Genomic DNA, 21,955 nt, shown 5'->3' on the forward strand with positions numbered 1-21,955 from the left:
AAGGATTGAGTGTAAGAACAGAAGAGAGAGAAGAAACAACCCAGAGAGGAAGCAAAAAGGATCCAGGGCAGCAGGACAAACTTTGCTTCAAATGTGGCACTGATACAGAGATTATAAAAGCATGAGTGTTACTAATAAGCAGAAAGTGGCAGGAAATCAAACCAAGGGTTGGCACAGGAAATGAAAGCAAAGAAACATGCAGAAACCTCTAAGCTGTGAAATCTAAACAAATAAGGGGAAAAAACTTATCTGAATGAAACTTAAGATTAGTTTTCTGTTGCATGAATTTATGAATGAGATGTCAATGGGAAACTGATCAGATTTTAGTCATAATTGTGGCAACTTGAGTGATGAAAGCAGCAATATGGCACAACGAAAAATGAACAACGCTCTTAAGAATAAAATAAGAAAAGGAAAGATTAGAACCTTTCTGTATTTTGTTACTATGTTCTCAGGTTAACATGATGTTTAGATTATAAGACACCTAAGAATTAGACTTCATGAGTCTGCTTGTGAAGAAAAGCCTGCAGTGAACAAACTGAGGAGCCAGATGGAGAAGAGTGATTGTACTCACAGAGATCACCCTGTCCCCGACACACAGTGTGCTGTCTCTGTGCGCTGCTCCGCCCTCTGCAATCCGAGAGATGTAGATTCCCTAAAAACAGACATGAGGCAAGTTTTCACCAACATTTCTGCTCGCAGCTCCAACTAAAGGTTGATTTATGAGGGTTATCAGGTTGCTTTAAATTAAGAAATTAAAAAAACAGAGCTCCTGTTAATGTGCTGTAACATAACAATGCTTTATAGTATACCAGGAATCTTTTTGGCACAATCTGCCAGAGTTCAGCATTAGTGTTGGTGGTAAAATGTGTGATATACACATATACTAGGACCAGTTTGCTCAGCGAGTCTGATTAGGATGTGATATGAGATCACAGTAAATTTATCCCCTTACTGTTTGTTTAAGCTTAGTTCTTAGATATTAATGACTCATGCCGCCAAAATGTGACCACAATTGTACACAATTAATAAAAACCTATACACAACTGGCTAAAGTTTAACAGTTTATCTTTAAGAAACATTTGTTCCTGTACTATCAACCTTGAGATATATTATCGTCTTTGCTCAGACAACTTAAAGACTTCGATCGCGAACATAAAGCCATGCTGAGCTCCTGCTCCAAGTAAGCCGAATATGTGAACACATGCAGGAGCAGTCTGCTGCATCACAACTTCACATCATCAAACAATTAGACAAAAGTCACCGCAACCATTCAAAAACGTCTGAAGGAGGAGCAAGACTTACAATCAGCCTGCCTAAATGGGCCGTTTATGAGTCCTTTCCTTTCTGTAAGCTCCTTGAGCTGTAAGAGATGCTGGGCAGCACTGCACTGCTCCAAGTATACGCCTCGCCATGTCACCATGTCCAATTACAGAGGACCGATCAGGTTTCCACACTGGCTATTCATATCTCTGTCGCCCTGGTGATGACTAAACGCTGCGGCAAGAATACACAACACTAAAAGACTGATCTTTAACTGGGACAGTTCCTGCAAACGTGTTGTGACTTCACTTCCTAACCTCCCGTACCGCTCCTGTCACTGGCCCAACAATCAGCTCATTTGTAGGTTATTCTTTCAGATCTGGTCTTGATCAACGCCGTCCTCAGATGGGGTTGTTTTATTTACCGTGTCTCCTGTGCGGTACGGCGTAGAGCCTTTGCCCCCGGCGATGCTGAATCCCAGGCCCTTGTCGTTGCGGATCAGGCAGGTGGACAGTCGCTGCCGCGGTCCGCTGGGACTGCTCTCCAAGTTGAAGGTGAGGCCGCTGCTCCGCCTCTCCCGCGGGAAGTAGTCGTCCTCGGGCCTGAGCGGCGTGGTGGTGATGGCGTTCTCCGGCTCCACCATGCGCTCCCTCAGCACGGTCATGGAGACTGTGGCACCGGAGCTACGGAGAGCTTCCACCGCTGTGTGGTGCTCCGCTTCGTGGAGGTCTACACCATTTACCTGAGAAACAGACACGTCCAGCTCTTAATATTCTTTAGAAAAGTCACATTCTTAAAATTCTAAGTTTATCTGTTCTTATTTAATTTTTTTTTAGAGAAAACAGAAGTGTGTGTTAACCCTTGCAAGCCTACTCAAAATGATCTTTACCTCTAAAAGTTTATCTCCGACTTTCACCCCTGCTCTGGCTGCAGGACCCTCTTCAGATACTCTGGAGATAAAGATCCCCTTCAAACACAGAGAGAACATTTTAAAATCTGTTTGCCTTCTACTTTTCTTGAACCCGAACCAACTCCAGGCGCCCGCCTCACCTCGTCGTCTCCCTTGTAAGGCGTAGACCCTTTTCCTCCGGCGATGCTGATGCCCAGGCCGCCCGTTTGTCGCACGATGATCAGCGAGTGCTGCAAGTTGGACAGGGTGGAGTCAGAAACACAAGCAGTGAATTTCTACAAAACAACTGATCTAAGGCAGATCCAGGAGGGGATGAGGCTGATAATAAAACTATTTGCTTCATAAACAGATAGGTTGTTCTTCTACTCTCTCTGCCAGTAGGTGGCGTCAGTCAGTGCTGCGTCCTGTAATTGCACCAACAGATGAATGCCTGAAAGTTTTAAAGCTTTTCGAAGCATGAAATAAAAGCCGAGGCAAATGATCAACCTGTAACCACCTAATTTATTACACGAATAAAAAGGGGAAAAAAAAGATGGAAAATTCTGCAACTGAGGTTATTTTCTAACTTCTTAATAAAAATGCAAAGTGTGCTTTATGGACATGTAAAAAAAACAGCTAGAAAATGTGACAAATGCTAAACAGGTTGTCTTCTGTGCACTGATAAACCATGCAGGAGAAAAAGGATGATGAAGACGATGATGGGAAAAAGAGAAGACGTTTCATGCATGTGGAAATCAGTTTGTCCTGCAGTTAATTAACTTGTTCGACAAATAAAATTGTTTTTTTTTTGTAAATTTACTTCATCTAGAATGTCTGAAATATCTTTTAAAGACTATAAATCATGCAAAAAAGAAAAGTAGTTGTATAGGAATTACACAAGAAACTGATAAAAAATACAGCTGAGCAAATATCAAACATGCTCTTTCTTGTATTTTAAAGAACTGAATGTTAGAATACAAGCTTACATTTTAAACTTTAAAAGGACATCAACCACATGAAGCTCTTCTTCAGGTTAAATACTACCTCTATGTGCAAACACTACGTGGATTAAAGTGTTTGGCCAACCTGGTCATTGTTGAATTCAGGGATTTTAGTCCCCGGCTCCAGTGATGGCCAATCTTAATGCTTCAACATAACGAGACATTTTGGACAAATTTAACTTCCAACTTTGTGGCAACACTTCAGCAGCAGCCTTTTTCTTTAAAGCCCCAGTGTGCTCAGCAAGGACTGAAAAGACCTGGTTTGATGAGAGCCCTGACCTCCATCCATCCATCGACCAACTTTGGGTTGAAGTGGAACAGAGATTGCGAGCCGGATCTTGTCCAACATCAGTGCCTGTCCTCATACATCCTCTACAGGATGAACGGGCACAAATCTCCACCCAACCACTCCTAAATCTTGCAACAAAGCCTTCTGAGAGGAGTGGAAGGTGCTTTAGCTGCAAAAGAAGCACCAACTTCATCGAGTCCAAATCGGTGTGATGGTCAGGTGTGGCCAAATACTTCTGTCCATACGGTGTATGAATAATAACCAGCTGGTGAAAGTAAGTCGTCTCATCACAGCACAAACAGACCATTTACTCCAGGACCAGGAATCGTGTAACAGAGCGAAGCAGATGGAGAGAAAAGACTAGAGGTGCGGTGTGCCAGAACCTGATGTTGGACTGAGACTCGCACTAAACATACACTCACAGCCACTTCAATAGGCGTACCTGTTCAGCTGCTTGTTAACACACATAGCCAATCAGCCAATCACATGGCAGCATCTAGACATGGTGAAGACAACTTGCTGAAGTTTAAAGTAAAGCATAAAAAGGGGGGGTTAATAAACGTGGTGGGCTGGTCCGAGTATTTCAGAAACTGCTGGTATTTTTACACACAACCATCTCTAATTGGCCGATTAGCTTTTTGTGTTAACAAGGTGTAATAAAGTGGACAGTGAGTGTATTTATTAAAAGTTATAAATGATGACGATGCAGTCACAGGATGTCAGATCACTCCTGTTGTTCATCAGAACAACAAACAGGTAAGACTGGAGTCCTGCACCCAGGTTCTGCCACACTGACACTCCAGCAACAGAGATCTGTTAGGGTTTTTTATGTTTTATGATCGGCTCAGATTATCTGTGGATTTGTGTGAGTTTTCTCCACTTCTTAAACCTGTGATAGACGGAGAGGGTGAGCGAGCGACAGGAAGACACACTGGATGGGAAAGCGAAGGTACAGACCTCTTCCTCCTCAATTCGAGCAGGTTCAATCAGCAGATTATTGACTTGATCAAATGACACCCCCTGTTAGGACAGGAACCAGCAAGAAGCATGCGGATTAGTCAGGCCAAAATAAAAATACGCACTCACACACACGCGCGCTCACGTGAAAGAAAAAATTTTAAAAGTTTCCTCACGGTCTCCATTTACTTCAACCACTCATCACTATCTGCTTGCAGGGACCACCCTTGAAGCAGAAGTGACTCCACACACACGCCCCAGCCACCGAAAGCAAATACAGGCAGAGGTGGAAAGACGAGACCATTGAGCTGAACCAGAGTCCAAAAAAATAAATAAATAAAAAATAAACAAGTGTGCAGTCAGAGCAAACAAAAGAAAGAAAAGCTCCCAAACCAGAACAAGCCAGGCCTCTAAACCATAAATAGAAACTCCCTCCAGTAGAAAACCCTAACAGATCCATGTGTTAAAATGATACGGGACAAAATATTCATAGAGTCAAATATGTCCCTTTGTTTGACACAGTAATTGGTTTGCTAGTTGTGTCAAATATTTGCATTTAATGTATAAAATTAAGGCGCTCTTACCATCACAGATTATTTAGCATTAATGAATAAAAATTCTCTTTATTTGGCTTCTTAGTGAGGTTTGAATACTTCAGAAGTCCCTTCCACTTTTATTTTCTGGGTTAAAGTTGAAAAGTTTAGAAACCACTGCACTTACAGGATAATATGTGATGGGTCATCCACAGAAAAGGCTAAACTGAATTTAACACTTCGGTTTAAACCTTCGAAGTGATTAATCAGCGTCCGATTCCAATAAGACTCGTTGAATCTCACATTCCAGCTCTGCCGGTACACGCTATGACTGGGCCAAGTTCAGCCACACAAACAGACCAACGCTCATAGAAACACACACAAAACAGATTTGGTGAGATGATCTTTGTGTTAAAGGTTTGTTTTTTTTTTAAATTGGGCATGATAAAAATCAACAGATCTCATTCAGTCCCCCTCGCACTCGTACTGAAATCAACATCAACGTAAGCAGCACATGAGCAGACTTCACTTGCATCCTTCATACGTGTCGCTTGCAGTGTTATAAAAGCGGCGTGTGGGATTATCATTATGTGATTAAATCAGCGGGTGGTTGGTAATGGCGGGAAGCTTTAGTTCCTAACTGGAGCAGTGTTGTGGAAGAAAGGCAGAGCTCATCTGTGGCTGATCTCCCACGTGTGACACGAGTTTTATCTACTGTTAGCATCATATGTGCGCCAGCAGTGTGTTTCTACGCAGGGCGGAGTTTAAGATATTCACTCATTCATTGCATATGGGTTGTGTTTCCATTCTGTGTGTAACACCTCATTTTAAGTGACCACTCAAAAACAGACTGCCAGGTGGTCAGGATGGTCGAACAGTATGATGTAACTATGATTTAACTTATCTGCTCTTTTTTCTGCTGTGCAACAAAGCCATTTAAATGTGATGAAGAATGATGTTTTTCTTATTAAGATATCAGTTTCTAAGGCAGAATCCCAAACTACTTCCTGTCAGAATCTCTGTTTCACCTTCACTTGACTGGAGCTGCCCTGATGTCGGACGTCCTCCAGCTCTTCTATTCTATGATGGTGCTGAGGGGTGCAAACACTCTCCTGCTCCTCCTCCTCCTCTTCCTCCTCCTCCTCGTCTTCGTCATCAGCAGCCTGCGTGGTAGAGTTGAGCCCCTCGGGGCTGAAGCCCTGCAGCAGTGCGGCCACAGCCTCAGGTTTGGGCAGCTTGGTGATTTTGAAGTGCTTCTTGTAGTGTGGCGTGTCCTTTCTGATCAGCCGCTGTTTCTCCATTGGAACAGCAGGCCTCTCGTCTTCCTCATCACTCCTCTCGCCGTTCTCCCGGTCCTCCTCGTCATCCTCTTCCCCACCGCGGATGATGGGTTCTTCTGCAAAGTGCACAGTTGGCTGGAGAAAGGAAGAGATTCAATTAGAGAGTTTTAAATAGAGTAGCTGTAGCTGAATTTGACGAATGTCAATATTTTACCTCAATGTACTCCACCTCCATCTCATCCAGTTCTTCCTCCTCCTGAGGGGACTGGCCGTCCACAAAAGCTTCTCTCTGAGAGGGTACAGCCAGATTTTTTCTGTCCTCATGGGACGTGGCTGACAGCGTGCTGTTTGAGGCCTGGGAGTCGTGGCTCTGATTGGAAACATCACTGAGTCGATTCTCCTAAAAAGAAAAAAAAGAGGGCTTCATTTCAACGCGTCTGTCTAACCAACCAGCAGAAAAAAAGCCAAATAAGAGGAACATGTTAGCTCTGTGTTGTGTGCTATAAAGATGGTAACAAAAGCCTTAAAAACCCAGAAACAACTTGTGTTTGAGAGCTTGTATTTCCCATAAATGTTGATCTTTTCCCCGGTAGAAGTGACTGAATAATCATTAGTTTGATTTTGGCACCTGTGAGTTGTGTGACTCTTCTTCTCCATCAGATCTGAAAGGGTAGGCTTCATTCCTCCTCTCCTCGATCACCTTCTTCATCACCTTCAGCTCACTGGGATGTGGTGTGGCTCTGCGCTGGAGGCCCTGAAAAGACAAAGACAACCTTTGTCAAGCACAGACTTAATATTTTGTTTCATGCTCAACATTATGACAAAAAAGGAGCGTTTCTGCTGATGAAGGTGAGCTCTTTAAACACAGGGACGTCAAAGTTGCATTTCCTCACTCTGCGCTCTGCGGCAGCTTCATCATCTTCCTCCTCCTCGGCCTTGGTCTCTTCCTGGAAGTGAATGACTGAAACTCTGTTCAGATTGCTGTCCGTCCAGCTGTCATCCCTGCTGTTCTGCAGCAAGTTCTCTGTGGGGAAAGGTTGAGAAGGGATGGATGTAAAGTGGGCGAACAGAAGCTTTATATTAGATCATCTCTTCTCTGATTTTAACCAAAGTTCTTACAAGTCAGAACAGAAAGTTTATGAGACAGAAAGGAACAGGTGAAATGGTTAAATTGTTGGAGATAACGATGCTCACCTAGGCTTGGTGACGGCTGCTGGGGCAGTAAGTAGCAGGTCAACACTTTCTCTCCTGTTCGCTCATCGTCTTCTGTCTGGAACTTGAGCATCGGTTGCGACTGGTTCTCGGCGAGCCACATGGCCTTCAGGTTGAGGTTTGTCAGGGCAAAAGGCAGGTTTTGTAATCTGGGGTGAAAGCAGGGGGGGGATAGATAAAATGAGCCAGAACATTGGCTTCTTGAGGAAGAAAATGTGACCTGCACGAAACTACAGTGACGTTAAATGACAAAAACTCAAACAAAGTTTAAAGCCTTGAAAATGATCATTTGGAAGATTTAAAAAGCATTTTTTTGACAACACATTTTTTCATAAATGTGTATAAAAGCTTTAAAATCAGTTTTACTTGGTATTATAGTTTTGTTTCTTGATCAGATTAAAAAGCTCAAAACTGGAGGTGCATTAAATTCCACAACCTTAGCAGTAAAAGTTGCTGTATGTTGTTAAAAAGGTCGTGTTGTTAAGCGAGGGCACCTGTTTCCAGCCACATCCAGAACATGCAGCTCAGTGGCATCTGCGAGCTCACAGGGCAGCTTGCCCAGGCGGTTGTCTCTCAGCGACAGGACGTTGAGGCTGGCGCAGCCGCCCAGCTCTTTGGGCACACTGCTCAGGCGGTTTCGGTCTACATTCAGGTTCGTCAGCTTCTTCAGCTTGCCCAGCGAGCGAGGAAGTGACTGAGAGGAACGAGCGGAAGGAACAACATTTTACTTCTAATGAAACCTAGGTATTAATGCGTGGAGCTTAAATGCTGACACGGTTGGTGTAAATGTCTGTACCTGTAAGAGATTCTCCGTCAGAACAAGTTCTGTGAGGTTTTCACACTCTCCTATCGAGTCAGTCAGGTGGGTCAGGCGGTTCTGGTCCACCTTCAGGATGGACAGTTGCTTCAGAGAACCTGGAGACGAAACAAAAACAAACAAAAAGATTTAAAAAAAAACAGACATTCACATATTTAACCTTCTTTATCAGGGATAAAACGTCTAACAGATTTTATTTAATGTCTTGAAACACACCAATGTCAAATCCAGATTTGTCAATAATACTATTTTTCCAGTAGAGGGCAGCACCGCTTCGGTTTCCCTCAAATTGTCTTTGGCACAGAAGGAGCTTGGACCAGTGTTTCCTTAACACTACACACTGGTTAGATTACACAACACTTTCTGAAAATAAAGGAGTGAAACAGCAGCTTCACTTTACAGCTCAGGAACTAAACCTTACAAACCAAAGCTGGTGCCAGTTTTACTGACTGTTTAATTCTTTCTATCCAACTCGATGAGTTGGATAACTTTTCTAAAATATTCTTATAATCCCGTTTCTCTCTGAGCGGCGGGCGTTTCTCACCGATGCTGTCCGGGATGACTTCGAGCAGGTTTTGTGTGAGCAGCAGGTCTGTGAGAGCCAGGAGGCCGCTCAGCTCTGAGGGAAGCTCCTCCAGACGGTTCTCTGAGACATCCAGACAAACCAGCCGCCGAAGGTTTCCCAACTCCTAAACACGCAGAAAAGAAAAATAACACTCGCAGGGTGCAATCAAGGCGCAACACAGTCGTTATTTTCACAGCTCAAGCAAAGAGACCGTTTGCAGGAGGCCCGTGTTTCTTAAAGCTGCACTTACTGGTGGTAATGAAGACAACTGGTTACGGTCTAACCACAGCTCCCTGAGGTTGGGGAGAGCACCGAGCGTGTCTGGCTAAACAAGGTAAATTAGGAAAGAGGGGGAAAAAAGGACACAAAAATAGGTTAGCTATTTCTGGTGCAAAATTCAGGAAATCAGGTTTCAGCACAACAGAGTCAAGAGTCAAAAGATACATTCTGTAGATGAATTTTACAACAAGTCATAACTTCAGCTCTTTTGACAAGAGGGGAAAACTGCTAGTAAATAAATGAACCACTTTATGTTAAACTGTTTAGAAAGTCTTAAAAAAATCATCTCAAAGTGGAATGACTCCAGTTGGATACTCCTCTATGGTTTGTTAAAGCTTCAACAGGCTTAAGTATCAAATCCAAGTCAAAACAAATGACAGGAGAGCGTAACGGGGTGCTGCTTTTTGACAAGTACGCAGACTTGTATTCATCGTGTCGTCACTGTTTGCTCAGCGTCCGCCCTCTGTCAGCTCGTCACGAATCGTTTCGCCCGTCCTGTTGAGACAGGTGGGCGTTCCTGGGATAAAAGCAGAGCTCGCTGCCTCTGCTTTGTTTCAGGTCAACGTGTGTTTTGGGTCATAGCTACAGTGGTAGGATACTCATGATACTCGTGTCCCACTCTGACTGCAGAAATATGACATGTAAGGGACCCGTTTGCCCACTTAGTGACACAAGGAGTTATCTACAGCGTACCGAATGAACAAAATAGAGAAGATGTTCACAAACCAAAACTTCGAGTTCGTTGCTGCCAAGGTCCAGCTGTTCCAGTTTTACCAGGAAAGAGAGCGACCTGAACATGAAACAGCACAGTTATAATCACGCCAGCGTCTAATCTGAAAGAACAAAGAGCCGAGCTTTGCACATGATAATAACATACCATTCATTCACTTTTAATGACATAAACACGGATAGCTTTTAAATCTACTCTGCTAAGGATAATTGAAGTGTTTGTGTCATCATTTTACATTTCCTTCTTGAAAAGAAACAAAAAGAAGCTAGAAATGTTTTACTTAGAATTTGCTTTTTAGTTCAGACAGTTTGTGGGGCTCTGTGGAAAAGTTACAAACAGCTAATATCTTACCTGCTCTTTGAATGGCCTCAGTTTCGGAGTAATAAAGTTTACGTCCGATCCGACTGATCAGATAACAGCTCTTCTAAGTGGAGCCAGCTCCAGATTAAAACAACTCCAAAACCGTTCACAGAAACACTGTTTTAGAAATGTTAACGTTGCCATCAGTTTGCATAGTTATTCCAGCAGAAATAATATTACATTCCAGCTGGAAGTGCTACAGCTAGCTGTTGCTAGTGCTATTTGTACCACAGAATTCAATAATAAATATCTGAGGCAAAACTAATGGTGATGGCAGCAATTCACGTTGGTCTTGGCCCAGCTCAGACTAGCTGTTAGCTTGTCAGTTCAGTCTAAATTAAACTATTTCTCCAAACTGAGGTTGGTTTATTTACAACAGGTCAGATAATAACTGTTCATAACGTTTCTGCAGAATCCCGATTCAAAAGATTTGCACTGCTGCTTTAAAAGTTAACAGTAAGAGCACCAGGGAGGATTCAGAAATCCTGCTTCTTGTCAATGAAGACCGTGAACAATGAGAGAACCAAACCCTGCGGATGTACATCGAGCAGATGTGACACTTACGTGGGCAGAGACTTTAACAGGTTCTCCCTGAGCTCCAGCGTCACCAAGTTGGCCAGACTGATGCGGGAGTGGCAGAGAAAAGGAGGCAGAGGAGTAGGAGTTGGCAAGAGACGAAGAGAAGGGAGATGCATGTTGGTTAGTCAGATGGCAGGTCTGTCTGTCTGGGCTGCCTGGCGTGGTGAGGGGCTCCTCCATCTGTCTGAACACACCAGTGCCCCCACCAGAACCCAGCTGCCTCGGAGACTACACTTCTCACAAACCAGCACATACTCTCAACAGCTTAGTTATGGGAGTTTATCACTTTCACTAAATCTATTCTGCATTAAAGGTTATTCTGACTCAAGCAGCAATGCTGTCATTTAAAGCTGCAATTAGGAATCCACCTGATTCAAATAAATGTCTCTGCTTAATTTCTGATCAGTCGCTTCCATTAATTTTCTGCCATGATGTACACTTACTTTCCGATGTCGCTGGGCAACGTTTGTAACGACACATCGTTGAGGGAAAGGTGAGCCAGCGCTCGGAGCTGAGTGAAACCATCCGGCAATCTGAAGCAGAAAGGCAGGAGATATTCTCAGGCTTTCGTTGTAAAATGCTGGGAAACATTAATATCTAGGCAACTCTTAGATTAATTTGTAAATTATTCCAATGCTGTTCCTCCAGCAAAGAGAAAGATAAAATACCAACTCGGATGCTCCTTTAGAGGAGAGCTACAAGTCATTTTATTGGGAAACTTAGCCATGTTTGTGTCAGAGCAACATGGTGACATTAAAACCTCGGACTGCTCCCAGACTTGTGTGTTTACTATGCAGAAGTGCAAGCAAAATAACAGTCCCAAAGATGCCCGACGACACATTCTGTAAATACTACAGCGAGGCAGAATATTTACGTCCCGACAGAAACCTGCTGTTACAATCCGCTCACCTGGTGAGGGGGTTTCCACTGAAATCAGCGATCTCCAAGGCCCGGCAGAACTTAATGCTCTCGGGGATCTCAGGAATGTCTGCCAGGAAAAAAAAAAGGAGGGTTTATTATGCAGGGTAACTTACCATGCTGACATACACATGTAGAGTGTGAGAAGCTGGTGTTTGAACATTTTAAATACCTTGTAATCATACCCCGATGGTTATGAACCATAAAAAATTAAAATTTTGACCAGGAAGCTCTACTATGAAGAACCACAGACTGATATTTTCATTTTCTACCATCAACAAATGTTGCGTAACCACATTTGAACAATTAATTGTAGTTTTCCATTTATAACGAAGCTAAGCCTGGATAATCCCTGCCTCTGTATCTAAAAGCATTTCATGTCCTGCTCATAGTAAAACGCACCACCAATAATAAAAACACACATGTGCAAAAAGGCAGATAAAAATATAAATATGATAAACAAGTGTCAAGGCTTTTGGTGGCATAGTACAAGTTTTTTAAGTGAGATGAAACACAAGTGGCTTTTCGTTCTTAATAATTTGACTTATTCTCCACATTAAAATTGCTTCATTTAGATTACATCACAGTTCAGGTGAAAATCTGAGCTTTATTAAAGTAGAAATTGTTTTTGTGAGGCAGATAGATGAATCCGTTCTGCTATGATATCAGGAACTAGTATAACATCATGTACAATAACAAACAGCTTCATAAATACTTAAACGTTTGCCTCAGTCTTGTGCACGTAGCAATGAACAAAGACACAGGAAGCGACCTGAGCAGCCTGATCAGAGGAACTTTCGGCGCTGGATATTGCAGGTGCATGTTAAGAAATGTGTACAGAGCAAAGCAGCCCGTCACACTGATCCGGCTCAGAGTTGCACTGCAGCAGGAGCAGGAAAGCAGACAGATGGGAAAGGCTCTTACAGGCCACTGCACAGCCCTCCCACAGCACCTGATGCAGTGTGGAGCTCAGCAGACGTCTCATATCTGACACTCAGTATCTGTTTCTGTGCAAGGACACAGAGAGGGCATGCTGTTTGTGCACACACAGCAATATCAGACATATCTGCAATCAGCTTTATGTTACATTTCTGCTCCATCTCTAACTCAGGGCAGCCTGGATGTTTGTTTTTTTTCAATGCATTTTCCTTCCAACGACGCTCCTATTACTTATCACTGCATTGTTCAAGTTTGTTTCACGGACATAACAGCTTTTTATGTCTGAGATTTTAGAGCGTTTCAAAGGAAAAAGGATGATTATGTAAAACTGTATGAAACAATTGCAGCCTAGTCGTATTTGTTTACCGTTTCTGGAGATGTCCAGTTCCACCAGCTGCATGAAGTTGGCCACCTCAGGAGCAAGTCTCTGGATCTCATTGTCGCTCAGGCCCAGCTTCCGCAGGTTCAGTAGTCTGAAGAAAGGCTGTGAAGATACGAGGCACCTCGTTAAAAGCAAACGCTTCAAATCAACCTTAGATTTTAGCTCATCATCACCTGATTTAGCACTGAGGCAACAAGCAAGCAGAGCCGTTCAGTGCCAACAAAGTTCTGGTTCAAATATTCCTGATTTTCACAAGTAGCTTATTGCAATTATTGGACAGTTAGGAAAGCTAATCTATATAAAATGTTCACATATGCCAGAATATGTACATATACATTAATCTACACAACAGTTTGTAATTTAAATAAGCAAGTGTCATCACAATTGTTTTCAATATACTTAAAACCATTTCTTTTTACTTTAATAGTAATTTCAGATCCTTCGTGGTGAATTTGTCCTCATATAACTGTAGTGTGAACACACAAAATGTTCTGTATATTTAGTCAAAGACTTTCTCCAGAAGTGGTTTTAAAAACATTCCATCCACATATATATTCCCCCCTCATCCCAAAAAAAAAACCTTCCCACCATGGCAACGGCTGCCAAACAAAGTGGCTTTCGTTATGGGAGCCCGAGGAGAGCGTTGTGGCCGCAGCGCTGCCAAGTGCTTTCACAAGAGCGGGGTTGTTGAACAGGACAGCATTCCTCCACCAGCAGCAATGTGCGTCTGTGCTGTTCAGACGGACGAACAAGACTGGCTGGCAGAGAACGGCGGGAGTAATATGCTGAAACTATGCACTTATTAACCCTTCAAATCAGTATCCACACAGAGTCCACTGTCTGCGCTATTATAAGCCAGACTTTACCAACTTTATTCATGAATTCTTTCTGCCTGCAAGCTTGGAGCCAAAACTTTTATTCGCATTAAACCTATAGTAATCAGCAAAAACGTTCAACCCCCTGCGTGTGTCAGCTACAAGGGATATATTTACTAAACTGAAAAATCCAGATAACGTCTGAGCTTTTTCTCCTCCGCTTGGATTAGGTTTAAAAAACAAAACATTACAATAATGTATCCTAACTGTTGCATAAACAAGCAGCAAATCAGATAACACAAAAACTTCTCAGATGTGTGTTGTCAAAGTTGTGTGTGAGGGAAACATAAAAACACACATGAACACAGTCAATGTAACATGGTGAGAGACAGCTCCACAATTAAGCTGCCGGAGATAAAACGACTGCGCTTCAGCTCCACCCTGGTCCTCGATGACTGACGTTTCCTGCTCCCTTTCCTTACAGAAAGTTCAGGTTACAGTCAGTTCTTCAGCAGCATTCAAAACCCTTAACGTTCACTTCATACAAGCCTTCTGTCTTATGTTCTGGGATGTGCTTCTCTTAAAATTAGGTCCAGTTGAACAACAACAAGGCATATTTACACCACATCATAACACAGAAAGAAAGAAATCAAAACATTGAGGAAGACCCAAGAACATCAGCTGAGATTCATTTGTTTAATAAGAAGCATCTTCAGCTGTAATCATTTGATTGTTTTGTACATCCTTATCAGTTTTTCACTGGTCTGTCCAAAGAACATCGTTCAGGGCGTCCTGTTAATACATTTGTAGAAGTTCATATCTAATCCGTCATGTTCTGTTTTGATAGAAGTAGTTTTTCCTCCTGGCCTCATTTCCAAGAAACCCATATTTGTGCAGCAACAATTTTCAACATTTAACATCCACTTATTGCCCGTATCAAGCAATTAGTTTTTCCACACACTGATTCAGCATTTTATCTTAGCTCTCATAAATAACAAACAATGGCCATGTGTTGTGTTGTGTCTGTGGCTCGGTTTAACATTTAGAAAGGACCAGATTTTTATTTTTTTTTCACCATAGAGTAATATAAAACCTTATAATAAAAAGGACAGTAGTTTGGTTTTAGCCACCAAGAGACAAAGCAAGTGTTTTTTCAACAAGAAGCAGGTGAGAGGAAACAACCGTATGGCCACAGCCAAACTCAGTTGTCAGAACAGGTGACAACTGTGGAGAACGTAGCTATATTTGATATCCCTACAGGTGCGTTTAACTCCCAAAGGTGAAGAATACTCCGAGTACGAGATGCTAGCACTTCTAATTTTCCTGATGGTCTCCAGTTTTTCCCATCCGAAGCATTTGCATCAGCGCATTCCTCTCCACTACTGATGTTGTCAAGAGTTTATAAAGTGATGAGCAGAAAACTACAACAGTAATGCAATCATGCCTGAGAACAAGTCATTGTAACTACTTACAAAGATGGCCATTCACCTCTTAGTGACGTCTTGCATGCAGGGTTGTCTGGAGGACCAAGAGTCATGCAACATTAGGCTTAAAGTTCTTTAAAAAAAAAAAAAAACTCCATTACTGACCAATAAGATTTAAGTTTGAATATATTTACCCCTGGAATGTATTTCTGAAAAGATTGTGAGCTACGTTATCATTTAAATGGCATGTGCCGAATGTTCTTTAAAATGTGATTTTCGGGCAGCTTGTAACAACAAATTCCAGTTCTGGAAACTGGATCTCTGCAGTTTTCCGATGACTGCTGTCTCATCAAAATCAAACAATGGAGAATCAGCAATGTTGTATGAGTTAAAGAGTCAACAAGAACAACAAGCAGGAGCACTTTGCCGCTGCAATAATCTAACGAGGGAGGGGAGGAAAAAAGTTGTTTGCATAAGTAAAGTGGTGCAGCTGTGAGGAGGGAGGGAGAGGAGGGATTATCACTGTAAAATAGATGAGTATGAGTGGAGGTGGGTGAATGATGGATGTCAGCAGAGGGCAGTGTCAGGTCTCAGCATTGTACAGAGCACCAGTCGACAGGCAGAATACCATTTCCCTGCTTTGCATCTGCCTAACGAAGGTGAATGGTCGTAATCAGCACTAACGGGAAGCCTTTTCTTCCTGGGAACATGCTGGTCAATCAAAGATCAGCCAGTTTTAGAGATGAGGCAATGGAAAGAAAACTGCTAGATAAACTTCACATTTTTGGGTGCTACAGGATCAAAATGAATCCAATTTGATTAAATAAAAACTTTTTGTTTCGTACATGTTCTCTTTTAAACTTTGAAATGTAGGCAGATAAATTGGATTCCAATAAAGGTGGTGGAGGGGTTGTAAAAAAGTGACACAGCTGCACAGATTTAGAGCGTAATCCAACTCCAGCTCGCGCTGAATGAGTTTTGTTGCCTGGGTAATTCTTTGAGGAAAATCCCTCATTATTGTGTGGTGAATGAAGCCTGGTCACCCATGAGCAATCTGTGAAATAGAGCAGCGAGTGTGACAAGAACGAGAAAAAAAAAAAGTTGGGCAGAAGACGCGCTGCACTTGACTGCGTGTGCGTCAACGGCCAGAAGACGCTTTGTGTGATCTGCAGCGTCCTGCTTGGTTAATATCCCCATCAGACTGAGAGTGCAAACGAGCCACAGGCTATTAATGCACGTGTGTGTTCATGTTGGTGCATTACAGTCACCCTTTCGTTGTAGCAGAGGAAATCCTGCGCTGTGGGTCTTTAAGTCGGAACATATTTGTGTTTACAAGCATTACTTTGGCTTAAGTTACAGTCGTAGGAATCAGCTTTTGTATGCCGAGAGGACAGGAGCATGTTAATGTGCATACTTGAGTATTTATGTGCATTAGCAGCAGTTAGTGTTTGAGTGTTTATGAGTGTGTTTATGTGCATTAGGAGTCTGTAAATTCATCCGGTGGAATGCGAATGATCGTGGCCTTCACATTGCTGCAGAGAAGTCAATTTAAATGAAATTAGATTTATCCAAGGCCGTGTCCACATTCAGTATTAACCTGACCTGAGTGAGACAAATGTGTCCTAAGGACCCCTCAGTGACCATGCATTACACCCAACAGACACAAATCTTACATAAAATAATATGTTCAGTATAAAATAAATTACAGCTATTGACTAATTTCAAATAATGCAATAAAAATCTGTGAAAGTATACAGAGTAAACATTTTTTGGAGCAAAATGTTTAACTGATATAGATTGTCACATTAATTTTTTGTTGGGAAAATAACAAGGAATGATTACTGGGAGGCTTTATTGGTGAGATGCCTCAACAGTGAACTTTTGTTTTGATGACTGTTGGTCATTTTTGCACTTTTGGTCAACCTACTGCAAAGCTAAGCTGTGAACAAATCACAAGAATCATATTATTACCACTTATACAGAGACTGTACAACCGATGAACCGTTCACTGATCTCTACACAGCAAAGTGTTTACAAAACAGTAAACGGCCCGCCAGTCTACTTTAACGGGTCTCTTTAGATCGTTTTATAACTTTGCAGAAATGGCTGCAGACCTGTTTGATGCTCAACTGGTGTGTGACAAAGACAGAGGTAAATTTTCTTTTAGAAATTGGGAAACTCTCAAAAACTGTTTATGCCCGGCGCTAAAATGCATTAAAGCTGTGTGTCCAGACTCAGAGGCAAAGTGTACGTGTGTGTGTGTGTGTGTCCTTGTGACACTTGTGAGTAAACAGTGTGTTCCCATGTGGGTAGGTGCACTGGGGTGAAACTGGATATTCAGAAAGGCTGCACTGTTTCAGTCAAGCAATTCCATTTAGCTTTTAATTTCTCTCCAATTATACCATCCAACTACAGACTGAGCAAGCATCTCTCAACAACAAACACACACACACAGCTGGTTTAAATTCTGCAGAGGCAAACGAGATCTTTAATACACATCAAGTGAAACAAGAGTGCTCTGGTCTCTGCTTTCCTACAAATGTATTAGATGAATGCGTCAACACGATGATGAATCCAAGTTTTCCAGGAAAGGAAACTGTAGTGTGCCACAAATTAAAATCCTATTCTCACATTCCTGCGTCTCCTAATCTCGTCTCAAATCTGCAACTTTGGCCCAGTCCTTCATACCTCCCCTCTTCTGAACAATCATTCCCTCACACTGCACACCACTGGGGTGAGGGGCTCAAAGAGAGGGGAGGGGAGAGCACATGCTTTTGTACCAATAGTGACTCTTTCAGTGTGAGGAGGAAATAAAACGCAGGATTCGGTTGACTGACAAACTTGGCCGGCTATTAAATTAATGACTCATTACAGCAGATATCAGGACTGATTGTTGCGATATAAACTAAACACATGAATGACCCCAGACCCCAGATTAGCAGCACATCTGCAACTGAAATTCTTCAGTGTAAAACTTTTTAAATCCAGAAAGACAAACACCAGCAGATCATTTCCTGGCTAGGAGCTACATATTAACTAATGCTATTACTTGACCAAAGCATCCTCTCTCACAGCACAGCGCTGAAGCCCAAAACTTTCACACGTGAGTTAACGGGTCGTCTTCTCCTTCACTTTTCCACTGTTCCACTTCTGAGCTCCCTCCATTTTCCTCGTTAAGGAGGACAAAAGGCCAAGCAGCTAGTCCCACACAGGGCTGTCAGTCAGTCCAACCTCCCCCCTCCTGCCCACAGCCCAGACAGGGGATCACTCCATTGTCCGAAAGGGCACCACAGAGAGGAAACCGAGGGGCTCGGGGGGGATAGATGAAGAGTTGAAAGAGGAAAGTGGCGAGGGATAACAAAAGGCAAGAATGAATAAGAAGAGCGAAGAAGGACGAAGGCCGGGTGTGGAATAAAGAGGAGAGAGCTGCAAGAAAGGGAGTGACGGTGGATTGTTAATGAAGACCAGAGGATAAACAATGGATGTTCACTGAGTTCTGAACAGCACCACTAATGAGGACAGAGACTTAAGCCACTGACCAAAAACTAATCTTAATGACCAACAAACTCATAGCTCTTCTCTCTGAGAAAGGAAGAGTGGCATATATTATTTAATACAATGTTGCCGTAATACAGCGTGGAGTGAAGCACCACCACTCACCACACCAGAAAACCCACACACATCATCCAACAATACAACCATCCACCTACTCACGACTGTAAACCTACATCACACTTCCTCCGCTCTCCGTCCCCCACATTTTCTCCTTTGTTGCTCTCGGCTCAGGTGTGTTTGCGTGAGAAAGAAACAAAACTGAATCTACAAACACACCAGCACCTACAGCGCGTCACGTACGTGACAGCACAGTTTCTGTAAAACATTTTCAAACAAAAACTAGAGTACGCGAAGAAAAGAGCGTATGTGTGCACCCATTTGCGCCAGTGTTTGTGCCCTGCCTAAATGGGACTTTGCATCACGACTGTCCTCGTCTGCCTTCAGTCCCTGGAGCTGGAAAGGCCACACAGGGAGAAGGGCGTGTTTCAGCCTATGTGACTGACAGCCTAACTCCAATCTGCACTGCTTCCACCTGTCCAGGTTGACTTTGATCTATGAGGAGCACAAACACAGCCAAAAGTCAGGCTGAAAAAAAAGAAAAAAGAAAAAGAAAGGTTGACTGTTCCATTAAATCTGAACAGCTTAAGATCTGGTCTGGAAACAAGGAAGTACGGGGAGATAAAAGCTATATGGAGTTTGTAAAAACTAGTTACTTCCATACCCAAATATATCTGGATAATAACTAGTTTGTTCTCCAAAAGCCAAAAGTTTGCTTTATAAAAAAAAAAAAAGCTACAGTTCCGGTTATGATTTCCTGGATTACCAAATCAACTTTCTAAACAGCAGTTTTTAGACGCGTCAGTTTCACATCTATGCAAATTACATTTTATGTTATTCTTATTTCATAATGTCTTCATACATGTTTTTTTTCACATTATTCTAGTCCAATTTAAACAGTGGAATGGCTGCAAAAATACATACACTTGTATAGACGCAGATAAATTTATTGGTATTCTTCTGCAAGGATTTAAAAAAACCAAACATAAACAAACAAACAAAACAGCTGATTTGACTAGAGCCAAAAACAAGTTTCAGTTTTGTCTCATCAGTCCCAGAAACTTTGGGGCTTGTCAACATACATTTTAGTGCATCGAATTGTACACAACTGTGAAAAATAAAACTTGTTAAATACTTCGCTAAACCAATTCAATGATTCATAAGCAACCTTTATTTAACAAAACAATTACTTTTTTCCCCCTTTCTTTTTATCCTGTTAAATCAAACCCTCATTAAAATCAGGACAACTCTATAGCGAGTTTCAGCTCACATAGTGATGGAAGCACCCTCAAATTAATCTGGATTATAGAACTGATTGTAAATCAGATCACACTAAAAATCTGTATTAAAGTAGAAGATAGTTCAATTTAGGAAATATTTGACACTTAAAACAAACTTCTCTTGTTTTATCTTTCCTGCAGACCACATGTTTTGCTCCTGTTTACTTTAAACACAAAGCTTAGAGAGTTGATTGCGAATTAAAAACAATAAAAAGACAAAAAGGGAACCCTTCATTGACCCTACAAACTAAAGGTGAACTGAGGTACAGTTAACATCTAGTTTCTGGCTTCAAAAAGCCCGACTCCCACCAGACTAAAAAAATCTGAGCTTTAATAGTGTAAACACCAGGACAACACCCCACCCCTCTATATTAGAGAAACCAGGAAACAATGCAAGAGGAAATGAGCAAAGAGGTCCTCTAGTGATGAAGCTTGTAATAAAAGAAAGGGTCTGGTACAATCAATACTAAAGCAGCCTGCAAATGTAAATGTCTGCCAAAAGTGTCTGGAAGGTGAGTGCACAGTCATAACCACAAAGTGAACAAAGCAATGGCTACATGACTGTTGTGACAAGTGAGTCAGGACTGAAACTATGTTGTGTTCGCCGCTCAGCTGATATTATGGTTTGAAATTCCTTAGCTGTGCTCTCACTCTGCAGGAATGAATGAATGAATACGGGAGGAGATAAGAAACCGTTAAGAGGTGTTTCACCTCCACCCCTTCCCCCAACTTCATCGCATGCACCCATTCACTTTTTGAGCTCCCGCACACATGACACAAAACCAGAAGCCCCATTGTTTATGATGCAGAGCCCTTTCCTGGATGGGTCGGATCCGGTATGCGCCGCCTGCCAACTCTCAGACCCAGAGTGAACTATCCTGCAGGGAACCACCACAGTAACCATGGACTACAGTCTAGTATGGCCTAACCGTTGCATGCACAAGTAATTTACTGGCTAGTTTGTATACTTTCAACAAAAACTGCATTAAAATTCATGAAAAAAAATCAGAGTGAGAACAATATGGCTTTGACTCAGTTTTAACAGAAAGAAAAGCATCAGTGCAGTTCAAGTTAAAAAAAAATAAACATAAAAGAAAGCATGAAACTTTGCTTTGTGTTCATTATCATTAACTATTTTATTGTAACTCTAGTGATAGATTAGAAATAGCTTTGGTAATTTGCATCTGTTCTGGTGTGCTTATTAGTCATGTGCTGATTATCCAAACACAATGTAGCAGAGATCCAAACTAAACATGGGGCTGGGCAACAAGTTAGAAAAAAGTAAACCTTTTAAGTGGCATGAGCAGCCTTTCAAGTATTGTACAAACACGAGCTAAAAACATTTGTCAGGTTTGCTTAGACCCAGTAAATCTTTATTTACACCAAGCCCTGATGTTTTACTGCTCATTTACTCACAGAGAATAAATACATGTATTCAAAAGGTCAAAGCAGTAGCAATATGCCCCACTTGGACATTACCCAATTGCAGAATAAACACTAAACTGCTTAATCATTACAACCATGCACTGTTTAAGACACAGCTTATACTACTTTATACAGATACTTAGAAAAACATGGAAATGTTCAACGTAAAGATCAGTAAAGTGGTTTACAAGAGCAGCAGAAAGTCACCTCCATGTAGTCCACTGATCTAACGCCCCACCCCCCCGGTGGAAAAAGAACTGCTCCACTTTAGGTTGCTATAAAGTGTCTGTGCTGCTGCTGTAGCCCTTTTCAAACTCCAAGGACAAAGTGTGGCTCAGAGACGAGCAGCGCTCTCTCCCTGGTTCTGTTTGACAGCTTTGGCTCAGGCTGAGGCCAACGTTGCTCC

General features: G+C 42.2%; 1 protein-coding gene across 17 annotated transcripts in view; it reads right to left on the reverse strand.

Annotated features, from left to right (window-relative positions):
- scrib (scribble planar cell polarity protein) overlaps positions 1–21,955 on the reverse strand; it is a 54,909-nt gene that overhangs the window by 19,828 nt on the left and 13,126 nt on the right. For 15 of the 17 annotated variants that reach the window (XM_017406520.3, XM_017406525.3, XM_017406515.3 and 12 more), the window contains exons 2-20: positions 12,978–13,095; positions 11,664–11,742; positions 11,198–11,287; positions 10,740–10,796; positions 9,812–9,875; positions 9,057–9,131; positions 8,786–8,930; positions 8,221–8,339; positions 7,919–8,118; positions 7,407–7,573; positions 7,106–7,236; positions 6,841–6,966; positions 6,427–6,612; positions 5,961–6,347; positions 4,400–4,462; positions 2,314–2,403; positions 2,153–2,230; positions 1,688–2,005; positions 575–655 (exon numbers count right to left, since the gene is read on the reverse strand). In XM_017406520.3, coding sequence (XP_017262009.1) covers positions 575–655; positions 1,688–2,005; positions 2,153–2,230; positions 2,314–2,403; positions 4,400–4,462; positions 5,961–6,347; positions 6,427–6,612; positions 6,841–6,966; positions 7,106–7,236; positions 7,407–7,573; positions 7,919–8,118; positions 8,221–8,339; positions 8,786–8,930; positions 9,057–9,131; positions 9,812–9,875; positions 10,740–10,796; positions 11,198–11,287; positions 11,664–11,742; positions 12,978–13,095 — 2,574 coding nt within the window. The remainder of the gene's footprint in view (positions 1–574; positions 656–1,687; positions 2,006–2,152; positions 2,231–2,313; positions 2,404–4,399; positions 4,463–5,960; positions 6,348–6,426; positions 6,613–6,840; positions 6,967–7,105; positions 7,237–7,406; positions 7,574–7,918; positions 8,119–8,220; positions 8,340–8,785; positions 8,931–9,056; positions 9,132–9,811; positions 9,876–10,739; positions 10,797–11,197; positions 11,288–11,663; positions 11,743–12,977; positions 13,096–21,955) is intronic. The other 2 variants (XM_037973115.1, XM_017406519.3) reach the window with 2 other exon arrangements.

Source organism: Kryptolebias marmoratus, linkage group LG21, assembly GCF_001649575.2.
Source record: "Kryptolebias marmoratus isolate JLee-2015 linkage group LG21, ASM164957v2, whole genome shotgun sequence".
Classification (NCBI taxonomy): domain Eukaryota; kingdom Metazoa; phylum Chordata; class Actinopteri; order Cyprinodontiformes; family Rivulidae; genus Kryptolebias; species Kryptolebias marmoratus.